At 34.6% G+C, this 12,899-nt stretch overlaps 1 protein-coding gene across 2 annotated transcripts in view; it reads left to right on the top strand.

The window, feature by feature from the left end:
* Positions 1–10,553, top strand: part of LOC131162242 (S-adenosylmethionine carrier 1, chloroplastic/mitochondrial-like) — a 61,948-nt gene extending 51,395 nt beyond the window's left edge. Inside the window, exon 13 of one of the 2 annotated variants that reach the window (XM_058118521.1) lies at positions 10,349–10,553. In XM_058118521.1, coding sequence (XP_057974504.1) covers positions 10,349–10,417 — 69 coding nt within the window. In that variant the 3' untranslated portion in view covers positions 10,418–10,553. The remainder of the gene's footprint in view (positions 1–10,348) is intronic. The other variant, XM_058118520.1, reaches the window with a different exon arrangement.
* Positions 10,554–12,899: the final 2,346 nt, after the last annotated feature.

The following is a 12,899-nucleotide window of genomic DNA, read 5'->3' as shown; positions in this document are numbered from 1 at the left end:
TCATAAAGAGTTCTCTGTTTCTTTATGTTCAAGGTTGGAATCCTCGCTTTCCTCGATGCAATTGGCCACAAAAGAGTTCTCATAATTTTTGTCAATGGTAGGTTCAGGCTCTTCGTCCTCTTTTATGTAATCAACAAGTAGAAGATTCTCATAATCCTCATAGTCAATGACTGTAAAAAGATTATGATGTCTTCTTATTGTCTAACCAAAATGGAATTATCATAAGTGAATGTTCGGCTAGGGGGATATTATGGAGTGATCGACACTTGGCTCCCAATGTCTACTTGACAAAAAGCAGGTTGGTCAAACCCCTATGGATCACAAATTATGAGTGATGGTTTGGCCACACCTATGGAAATATTGCTGGTGAGTTACGAAAAAAGTTTCTGTTATGGACCATGTATCTCTGAACATGTATTTTTGCATGCTTTCCATTGAGGATCTCATTTCAACTTTTAAATTGCAAACCATTATGCCCATTTGCAATCGTTACTTCATGAGAGGTGTAAGCAATCAAATGAATATTTTCTTTTAGTTATTTGGTGTTGAATCACTACCATATCAACATGATAAGTTTGGCCAACATTTGCAACACATTGTCTCCATTGATTGTTTGTCCTGCACTAGTGGCAATTGGCGGCATGGTAGGTCCTATTAGGTATGCCAAAAAGATATTTGTCTAATTTTTGTGCTAACAACTTTAAATTTCGTGGGGTGGTGATTGGTTATAGGGAGATGGTAGAAGTAGTATGTTTGGGATCTTATGCTTGCCCCTATTAGAGGTGTAAGGATGGATTTCCTATTGCGCAAGGTAGCATCTTGCGAAATAGGAAATTAGAATCATAAAAATCATTGAAAGTCAAAGGAGGGAGAAAGGATGGAAATAAGTATACTCATATCAGAAGAGGTAAGGAAGGTAGTGATATAAAGAATAGTAAGGGAGGGAGAGAGAGGTTTTATTTGTACTGGCTAGTTGAATAATGTTTTAGATGTCCTTACAAGATTTGTATCAAGACTACTTATACCCATCCTAAATCAATTGTAAGGTTACAAATGGCCCCCAATACTTGCACAAATTCTTGTTAATTAATAATCTTTTCCTAAATTAGCAAAATTTCAAATGGCTTCCTAACATAAATGGATCATATTGATACTAACATTTATTGGGTCTTAAACTAGTAACTTTTCCTTCTAGAGGCTTTGCATTGATCAGGACCCTATGCTTTGGATTGGTAATTGAGACCATGCAAGTTCGCTCCCTTAGGCGGACCCTTTCAATACTAAACGACCCTATTGTTTTTGTCTATGGTTGAAATTTTGATACTTCAAGCAATGGTTTGATGATTGGGTGACATTTGTGTCACACTAGGCCAATGTGTTTTCATGTCTTAAGGTTGCCCTCATGACCTTTAGGCAAGGCCCCATCCCAATGTGTGCCGACTTCCTATACACCAAATGTCCAATTACTTGGCCTTTATTATGTGCCTTTGGTTGGTTGGTGCACAGAAGTTGCACAAACACCAACCAAAGGCACATAATAAATTCATGTGGTTGGTTTTGTGGTACCTCCAGTGTGTTGCTTTTAATTTTTTTTTTTTTTTTTTAATTTTATTGTTTTCATGTCTTTAATGGTATTTCAAGGGTATCCTTTATTGGCATATCAAAGAAGCTCCTCTTTCTCTTGCAGTTCTAAATTTTGTCTGAGTTAATTGCTCTGAAAAACTAAATAAGAGAAGCCTTGATCCTCTCTCTCTGCCCATTTTTTTCCTTTTTAGGGTAATGCTACTTTTTTTAGTTATTTTTAGTGGTTTTCAAGTGATTCGCGACGTTTCAAAATGATTTGGAACAGTCTGGGGAGGTTCTTGAGATTTTTGCACGAAAATCATGAAAATTCCTATATTTTCCGATTTTTTTTTTTTTGTATAATTCTACTATTTTTACCCTCTCTAAATTTTTCTAAAATTTTTAGGTATTTTATTTGAACTCATTAATTAATTGGCAAGTGGTTGCATGCACATGTGCGTGGTCCTGCTAATGAATTTTTTAAATAAAAAAATTTGAAACCAGGGCCAAAACGATGTTGTTTTGGGCCTTGATCTTCTCCTTCTCCACACGCAAGCTCACTGAGTTAGCCCTTTCCCTCCTTTTCTGATGATAAAAATTTCTTTTTTTTTTTTGACAATCTTATCCCCCATGCATCCTCTAACATGTATGGCCCTTTCCCCTTTGTGTAACCTCTTTGTTCATCTTTCTCCTCCCCCAAACTTCCTATGCCTGAAAATCCACCTCATATTGCCCTTGCCAAAGACCACATGCACTACCACCCCTCACTCTGGCCATGTCTGCCAAAATTGGTTTTTTATACTAACCCAGCTCCATCTTATTCCCCACCTATGCCTTTCACCTTCTTTTTTTTTGGTTTCCTCTTTGTTTTTTTTTTAATTTCCGTTCCTTCCTATATAAACACCCAAACTCAAGCCATAGGGTCTCTCTCTCTCTCTCTCACACACACACACACACATTCCCGGACATATCATTCTCCCCACTCTCTACTTTCCTCCCCCCTCACCCTTCCTAGCAATAACAAGAGCAGCGCCAAGAACATAGAATTGCCCCCCTTTGTGGGGTCTCTCTCTCTCTCTCTCTCTCTCTCTCACACACACACACACACACCCGCACATATCATTCTCCCCACTCTCTCCTTTCCTCCCCCCTCACCCTTCCTAGCAATAACAAGAGCAGCACCAAGAACATAGAATTGCCCCTCTGTGGTCTCTCTCTTGTTTGAGCCTATATATGTGTGCATGAGTTCGTGTTGCCTATGTAAGTGAGTGTAGTGACTGTGTGCATATTAATGTGCATGTTCATGCATGAGTTTTTTATGTGTAGAACGTGTATGTGTGTAGGTAGGAATGTATGTGTATATGCATGAGTACATTGATGCATGCATGTTGAAGATATGCTTGACTAGGTATGCATAACTTAGCCTAGGAATGTTTTTACACTTGTATATGCATGCATGTGCAAGGTAGGTAAATGAATGTGGAAGAATGAACATGTAGGACTTGTAAATGTATGCATGTATGTAGTAGCATGATCGTGCATGGGAATGTGAGCACGGATGTGTTAAAAGTTGCATTTGCGTGAATGCATGTGTTCATGGCATGTGAATGCATATATGTATGGTTATGAGCATGTAAGGTTATGAATATATGTACCTGTGCATGCATGCATATGAACATATATGTGTGTCAATGTATGCATAAACATGTGAATGCATATAGTATGTGTGGACATGCATGAGTGTACATGTGAGTTTGTATATATGATTGATAACATCATGTTCTTGGCATTTTTACATTATTGTTATTATAAAGAAAATCCCAAAATGTGTTTCCATGTCTTTGAGTATTTTCTATTGTCATTTTCAAAACATTTGAAGAAAAATTCAAAAGGTAGACTTTTAAAATCGAATTTAAATGCATTTGGATGTCATCTTGCACCCTTTACCATCATTTTGTCACCTTTTGCATGCATGTGAGCATGGTCTTAAATTTCCACAAAACTGTCAAAATTACCGTCGAAATTTTTGATTTCTGTTACCCTAGAAATCGAAATGGCAGTCGATTTCCGTCTTGCATAATTTCTGTCGAAATCTCAACGAATCATCCGAAATTTATCAAAACCTCGAAATTTTAGCGAAATTTGTCGAAATTTATCGAAACCTCGAGAGTGAAGTGAAATTTCTCTTTTAATTTATTTTATTGAAACAAAAGGCTATCACAAGTTCTTTTGAAATTATATAAAAAAATAAACTTATAGTAATATTTTATTTAACCATTCATGTCTAAATTATCAATATTTGTATAAAAAATAATATTTAAATGATTTATAAATTTCATTTGCATTAACTGAATATGTTTAATGTACATTATCTTACAAACATGTTTGATACACATACTATTTTGCAAATTTTCCACCTCATACAAAACATAGATGTATTTAATTTGTAATATATTAGTTTTAAAACTTATATTTTTATGTTTAACCATTTCTAAAGTTTCACAAAGAATTTCATGCTTTACTGCTAGTTTCTGTTATTTTTTCAAATCAAAATCGAAATCGGCATCGAAATCGAAATTTCCGTACTTTTGGAGCTTTGAAATTTGAATCGAAATTGAAATTTAAGACCTTGCATGTGAGAACCAAAGTCATGGAGAACCAAGGATGGGTCATTTTAGGTCTTGCTTATTTAACTGTGAAAGCATTTTATCTAATTCAATCACTTTTGAATTATCTTGGTAATTTGTATTAGACAATTTGTGGTGTTTTATGTATGATTTACATGCTCGATAGTGGAACTTGAAAGTGGGGCAATGGAGTCCTTTCGAGAATTTCGAGGTGAGCGCAGTCTCCACAATGGTGGGATTGTTCAATATTAAAAACTCGATAATTAATAAACATGGAAAAGTTAAGAGTCTTGCTTAATTGAGCTGAAAAGGGTAATTATACTCTAATCTGTTACCACTCATGGAATGGGTGTGTATAATACCTTCCTAACATAAATGGATCATATTGAGCGTAGGAGGCCTTTAAATAAAGGATCATGCCATGGCAACTTTCTAATTATGTGCAATAGGATATCCATTGAGAATTTGAGGCACATGCTTGCCTTCCTTAGTGACATTCAAGTTCTTGGAAGCTGAATTGTGCATAAGGATGTAACCTACCCTTCTATTGCCACATTGTTCAATCCTCTTTGATTTTAAACAAGACTAACGAAAAGCAAGCATCCATGGAAGTCCTAATGGCCTCCAGGGATCTTTCTAATGCTCAAGTCACTTGTGCCTTTTTTAGTGTAACTGAGAGAGAAAGAAAGGGGTAAGTGATATACCCTTTGGAGGAGGAACTCCCCCTTGCATACCCACCTTCCTCACAAAATATCACGTGGATTACCTTGGTTGGTAGACTTGTAACTGTAGTCTATTCTATCACACCTTCAACCCCAACAAAGTTGGCCACATAGTTGGCATGTGGCTAATTCAACTTGCCCCTTCCTAGGGAGGCTCCTCTAATCACATGTTTATCACACATCTGACTTAACTAGGAGGCTTCTCTGGTTACGTGGTCAAAATATGGCCAACCTAACATGCCCCCTCGTGGGGAGGCTACTCTAGTCAAATGACCAACATGTGGCCGACCTAACCTACCCTCTTCTTAGGGAGATTTCTTTGATCTTGTGGATAGCGCAGGGCCCTAGGGGGCGTGATTTTATCCCCCAATAAATGCTCTCTCCCTTACATTGCAATTGAACATAAATTGGGGAAGAATTTATGTGACTTGATTTTTTGATAGTTTGATGTAACTATGCGAAGTATCCTTCCGTAGGTAACTTTTGGTTTTGTTTAAATATTAATGAGAAGGGCCAATACTAGGCCTAAGTCAAATCATAGTGAATTGCGAGACACTGCTAGGCAGGCACATAGTCAGGCCATTACATAGGCAAAGGTAGCCAGGCATCACACGAACACTCTTACGAGGCATCCCACAAGTCAAACATGGTTGCCTAGATGATAGGATCTAGGCATCATCAAGGATCAGGTTATCACAAAAAATGTTGCAACCAAGGAAATAGATTGGATGTGATTACAAAGGATTGGTTACAAGATCATTTGGGGTAGTTAGGAGATTGAATTTGAGTTAGATGGCTTATAGGTTTAAGCTACAAGGGTAGTTATAGGACTGCATTCAAATTTAAATGTCCTAAGAGACTTGATTTATAATGTAGTTGTAGCTTTGAATTCAAAATAAATCGAATAATCTCAAATCCTTTAAAAGTAAGTTAGTAGGTTAGGCTAGCTACCTATAAATAGCATTGTAACGATTACCCTTCTACTATTCTCACCATCTCTTCCCTTGTCTTTTAAGGTATTTCTTACTAGACAAGATATTCTGCATCAAGGGGGATGGCATGAGATCCCAAACACTCGGCACCTACCATCTTTCCACAACCCTTTTCACTTTTCTTTTAAAAGGTGTTTATTTTTTATGAACATTTTGTTAAGTGAAATTGAGGCCCCATTTGTCTAGGTCAAGAATCAAATTTTCAATGCTTGCTTTTCATTCAAAGATTGTGCATATAATCAAGTCTTGAGGGGCATTTGTAGGAATAAAAAAAGCAAGCCAATCAAATTGTTACCATTCAAATCAAAAGGGTTCGAAAGGAACACTAGAATACTAATTAAATTATGCCTCATTGAATTTAATGACCAATTTGAGATTGTTATGTCACTAACTTAATTTGAGTAAATGCTAATAAGGCCAAATGGAAATCCACATGGTGTCTTAGGCTTTATTTGAGATGATGTTGCCAAAGCAAAAGGTTTTTTTTCTGTCATACTATATGTGAGATCATAGCAAGTATTTATCTCTAATGAATAAAACCAAAGAAAATGTATAGATAGCTTTTTACACAACACTCTTTGATGAAATTAGCTTTGATGAAGTCGAACCAAAGTAGGACTTTTCTCTCCATACATCTATAGATAGAGATATCCTCAAGCCTTTTTGAAGAATTATGTAATCGGTGAATCTCTATAAACTCATGTCTTAGAAAGCATTAAAAAGGATTTCAAGTTTTAATTATCTTTGACAATATAAAGCTTGTTTTCTTATTTGTGGAGAGAGGAATCAAGCTCCCCAGATCAAGGAGCATCTTAACTTTAAGGCCAGAAAAGGCAAGAAGAAGAGGGAGGCACCTTAGTTCCAAGGTTTGAGGAGGCCAAAAAAGGGGGGGAGGAAGAGGAATTTAAAGTTAGGTTTTATTTTTCCTGCTTGTTAGTTAGTAGGATCACATTATATTTGATTTTTTTATTAGCTCCAAAGGAGCATAGTGTTTTGGATTTCTATTAGCCCAAGAACTAAATAAAAAGCTCAAAAGGTGGAATAGCCCCGCTTGAAAAAATTTGGCAAGATTACCAAGTACAAGACCAAATAAACCCACTTGGCAGATAGCATTCAAGAGAAGGTCGCCTTTTGAGGTGAAAAACTTGACAAATGGTATTAAAGAGCATACCATCTCTGATGATGATGACTTCGGTAAATAGCCTTAAGCAGCAAACCAAATAAACCCACTTGAAGAAACTTGGCGAAATGGTTTTAATGTTCATGAATAAATGATTACCCGAACAAAACCAATTCATGTATTTATTTAAAATATATGTTATTTATATTGTATATTATTATATAACAATATATTATATATCCTAAAATTACCAAAAAAAAAACAATATATATACAAATTTTTTTTGTTTAATTAATTTATATAAATAAAATGCAGTTGCACACACCAAATCAAAACTCAAACAAGATCTGTTCATTTATTTTTATTTTTTTATGATGATGTGACAATTGATTCTATCGGTTCACAAAAATAGTGAACCAAAACCTTTATAGTGGTTCAATTTTTATAACTTTTAGTTCTATTTTTAGAACTTTGGTTTGGACAATTGAACCATGAACACTCCTACCTACAAGGAAAGCAAAATGTAAAAGACCTTGGTGACCTGAGGACCTTCTATACTGTTCAAGTTAAGAGTTAAATAGAGTAACATTTATGGGATCATAATCATAGTTCCTACAGAGTTTTTACCTTCTCTTGGTCGGTCTTTCATATGCTTCTTCAATTGTAGTGACCCGAATCCAGTGGGGCCTGGAGTACTACATTTCTATTCGTAAATAATCCATATATATATATATATATATATATATATATATATATATCTAATACCATAATTATAACGACTTGAATCCGAGAGGGGGTCTCAGGTATCCTTGTCCATAACTCAATTTAAAATATGCAGCGGAAGATAATTAAACCTCAATACTTTACCAAAGTTCTGAAAACCACCATTGTTACACATGTACCTTCAAATCTTAATATTTCATCCAAAAATAGACAAAAACATAACAAACGCAATGTCTCGCAAGCACTTACAATAACTATATAATCTAATCCCAGCCTTGTAACTCATTAGGCTTAATTCCTTGTAGGTCTTGAAATATGAGATGGATATTGGGATGAAATACTTTCAGTAAGACGAATTAGATTATCATCAATGTATGACTAACATAAGTTTAGTGTGAACAAAATACATCCATTTATTTAACTGTAAGAAAAATGGAATTTGAAAACTATACTCGCACTTATATCGTTGAAAATACATAATTTCCTTCATAACATAGTTTCGGCTCAATATAACTCATTTTACATAAATTCACATATATGCATAGAAGAACCAATCTTGTTGGACTAACATCATGTATAAACCCCCATGATCAGGTTGTATGGTTTAAAAATTAGACTTAGCCATGGCTGATCTACCACCAGACTAAGTCAAAAATATTCTGTTTAAAGTACAATTTGCCTATCTCATCCTGGTCCGAACCCAAGAGGGTACCCTACTCTTCTTAGGCCAAATCGACTATTCATGGCTTACACTTCCATTACAGTGTGGTTGCACTATCAATTTCACTAGTTACGATACCAAGCTTCATTTACATAAAGTCTCTCAGGGTTCTTAAACCATATAATGCAATTTACATTATAAAAACAATAACATGATTTTATTTTTCTCAACTCGATATCAAACCATCATTTCAAATCATCATTTCACAAATTGGTATAAAACCGTCATATCATAATTCCAAATTATGCTCAACATTTCCTGAGATCAGTATAAAACCATAACAACCATACCATACCCTAAAAATCAACAAGTTTAATTATGCAATAATAATCATTCTCATGACACACTATTTGAATGATATATCATAATATAATAAACTGTCCAGAGAAAATATATTTTGTTGAAAGTAAGGGTATAATCATCTCTAGGGTTTATTTTAACTCAAAATATATGTTTTACATGAAAAAGGAGATAATTATCCTACTCTAGGTTTTCTCAAATACGTATATAATAAACCAAAAACTTCATTTTCATACGCCTGATTCGTTTAAAAAATCATACATAGTATTCCTATATCCATAAACTTCAATTTAATCTGTTCACATTTCAAAAATAACTGATATAATCTAATCCCTTTACCTGATCCTGAAAATTTGCCTACAGTGTTTGGAGGAAAACCCTAACTTCTTAACTTGGCCGAGGAACGAGGATTGGTAAGCTAAGAGGAGGGAGAGAGGACCAGAGAGCACGTGCGGAGAGATTCTGGGCTAGAGAGAGAGTGAGAGGCTCGGTTTAGGAAAAGGGGGTGAGAAAGAGAAAACCCTGAGTGAAAGAGAGAATGGAAATGGAAAAGAAATAATAGATTTCCTTTTATAGACCCCTAGCCCACAGGAAATCGTCGACGGTATTCCTAAGATTTAAAGGATTAATGGTCCCGTCAATAAGGGATTGTATGTCATTATAAAAGAGTTATATAAATTATCTCTTTATATTCTCTATTTAAATTTCGGGTCACCGATGGTTTCACTTATTAAATGGCTTTTAAGCTATTGTGGGGCATAGCACATTTTTTTACACATTAGAGGTCCCTTGCGAAAAGCTTTTTGGGTTTGGGAGTAAATTAGTTTTTTTTTTTTTTTCTTTTTATACGAGTATGTTGTTATTGTCTCCAAGTAGACCTATCTAGCCTTTTGGTTTGATTATTAAATTGAAGTGGAACAAAAAATTGATATCCTAGAAAATAATAATCAAAATCAAATCAAACAAATTAGCTAATCGAATTTTCAATTCTATTTAAATCAGATTTTTAGGTTAGTTCGGTTTTCAAATATTTTTTGCATAGCCCTAGTTGATCTTTAAGGGCTGATTGAAAAAATTGAAGCACGATTTTGATATCAAACACATTATTAATCACAACTTTTTGTCTTGAACTTTTCACATCTTAATATCTTTTAAAAAGAGAGAAAAAATATTAAAATATATAAAAAAAATAAAAAAGTAATTAAATAAAATACGATTATATGAATGACCATTGATAGCTTATCTGTATTTTGTATGCACACGCAATTTGCCAGGAATGATTGGGACCCAGCAGCATTCTGGTATCACAGCTCGTGTGGACAACCTAAATTGAAAAGATTCCGTATTTGACAATGACATTTTCTTCTTTTTAAGAATCTTTGAAGTGTTGGGGTTCATAATTATTTATAATATATTTTAAAATTATAAAATTTGAGGGTTCACAAATTTGAGGCGTGAAAATAATATATTATAAAATTATAAAATAAGATTCTGTACTGTCCATTCATCTTTTTCACATACATGATAGTTTTATGCATCAATTTTTTTTTTTTTTTAAAAAAGAAAATTCTTCCCATTAGGTTAATCATCCACAGATTCCAGATGCGTGCAGAAGGGAACGGCAGCGCGTAGCCCACTTGGAGATATAAATGGTGCCCAAGTTGAGCATCTCCATCCAAATGCCAGCTTTCTTTTTCTTTGTAATTTTATTATTCTTAGAGAATGTGGAAGATGTTTCTATTCCTACCTAATATTTGGTTTGGAAAATATTTTTTTTCTAAAAAATACAGCCATTGTGTTCAGAGAATTTAATAGGCTACACAAAAAAAAAAAAAAAAAAAAAAAATTATTATTTTTCATAAAATAAATAAAAATAAAAATAATTTTTTTTTTATGACTATAACATTTAAATTGCGATCTAAAATTTTGAGTGATTTTGAAAGATAATTTATTTTTTATGTAAAATTAATCTCTGATTTCAAAATTAACATTTTAATTGAGGATTTTATAATAAATGCAAGTTTTGTTATTTTAATTATATTATTTATTTAATGAACATTTTATGACCATTAATTTATTATTTTCAGTTCTATTTGATTTAATATCTTAGTTGATTTTTTTGAATTTTAATTCAGTAAGGATGACTATTCTTACCGCACCAATATAAAGGTGTTAGCTATTAATACAAAAAGACAAATTAATTTTCTCGATTAATTTTACTAACTCTAATCGAGTTTGGTTCAATTCATAAGCAGTTGGTACAGCTTCTGATTAGAAGTTATAAGTTATCTGAGAAAGGAAGTCAATACCAACTGCATCAAAGTGATGGTGAATTGAGTTTTAAGACAAAAGATCACTGTGTTTCACCCTACAAATTCTTCAGTAGTGAGTGGATGAGCTATGAACAGATAGGTGATCTTCCTTGCTATTTCTTGAATGGTTTAGCAGTGAATGTTTAACCTCATAGGGTGACTACCATATGTCCAAGTGACACTCGTCAAATGTACCATTTAAGTGATTTGTCATTGTAGATCTTATGGTTTATTTGCCATGTGTCTAAGCAACATATTTTCATAGCCAAACGACTATTACCATTGTTGGCCTAGTAGTATGTCTAGAGGGGGGGTGAATAGACTTTCTTCGGTAATGAGATTACTTTCTACAAACACAAAAATCTTACCAAGAGCAAGTGCATAAAATTGTTGAGTAAAGGAAATGTAGCAAATCACAATAACAATATGAGAGAGATAAGAGAGAAGAAAAGCTTAACACATTGATATTTACGTGGTTCGGCACCCCACCTACGTTCACACCTTGAGACCAACTCAAGGATTCCCAAAATCCACTAAAATCCTCCTTCGGGCGGATAAGTCAATACACACCAGCTCACAAAGAGTTTCAACAAGGTGCTCACTTAGAGACACCCAAAAACAGCCCACAAAGAGCCTTTGTTTGCAAAAAGGTAAATGAAGATTAAGTGTAAGCTTGAATACTTCCTTGAGGTAGTTAAACCAATAAACTCCTTACTCAAGATCCTCTGTCAATAGAGTGAATGCAATACTAAGAGTAGCAAGAAGAGGGGAAGTGAGTTTGTGAGTAAACCCTAGAGATGACAACACCAATGAATGTTCTTCTTTCAATATGATTTCTCAAGGTGTATAGTAAAATGCCTTTTACTCCTATCTATACATTGAATGGACGAGGGCAACGCTGGAGAGCCGTTGGGCATTTATGAATGTAAGACAAGATTCAAAAATAGCCCTTCGCAGCATTTAATGTTCGCTGCTGCCCGACGTTCGTCGACGAACCCCTGTGTTCATCGACGAGCTCTTCAGTAATTTCGTCGACGAAGCCCTGTGTTCGTCGACGAGTTGCTGGTTCTGAATTCAGATGCCCCTCGGTATATTTTCTTCGACGCGAACCTGTGTTCGTCGACAAGGCCTTCATTTAATTCGTCGACGACGCCCTGTGTTCGTCGATGAGTTGTGGTTCTAAATTCAGATGCCCCTCGGTTTCTTTTCGTCGACGAGAACCCTGTGTTCGTCGACAAAGTTTGCACTAAGCTCGTCGACGAAACCCTGTGTTCATCGACGAGATCCTCCTTCTTCAATTTTTGTCCTTTTAAGTTTCTAACAAGGTTCTTGTTCATTTTGAGAGTTTCTTTATATACTTAAAAAATGGCTTAACTAGTACTTTGTTGTGTGTGTGTGATATGTCCCTTTTCTTGCTCTTTGTATTGAGTTTCACTTTATGTACAAGATATTTACAAGATAAAATCTCTCTCTTATTTTACACACTCATTTTTCAGATGACTTTTGTACATTTGTTGTATTGTTCATGAATGCTTTAAGAGACTTGTGCTTCTGGTCATGACATGAGTTGTTTTGACTGCTTGTTGGTTCAGATGTCATTTTGTATACCTGAAACATATCTTAGAGAAACTTTAGTGACCTTGAGAGCAGCTAATGGGTTGATAACATCAAAACATAGTAGGAATGAAAGACCTTTTAACTATTTGGTCTAACAACCATATCCCAAAAGGTGCAAAGAGGACACAAACAAATCCATTTTCACTTAATAAAATTTCTTTCATTCCTAGTTTTGCTTATTCCTTGTACTTCAATTACTCTC

Source organism: Malania oleifera, chromosome 8 (assembly GCF_029873635.1).
Source record: "Malania oleifera isolate guangnan ecotype guangnan chromosome 8, ASM2987363v1, whole genome shotgun sequence".
Taxonomy (NCBI): Eukaryota; Viridiplantae; Streptophyta; class Magnoliopsida; order Santalales; family Ximeniaceae; genus Malania; species Malania oleifera.
This window is presented reverse-complemented; position numbering and strand designations above follow the sequence as displayed.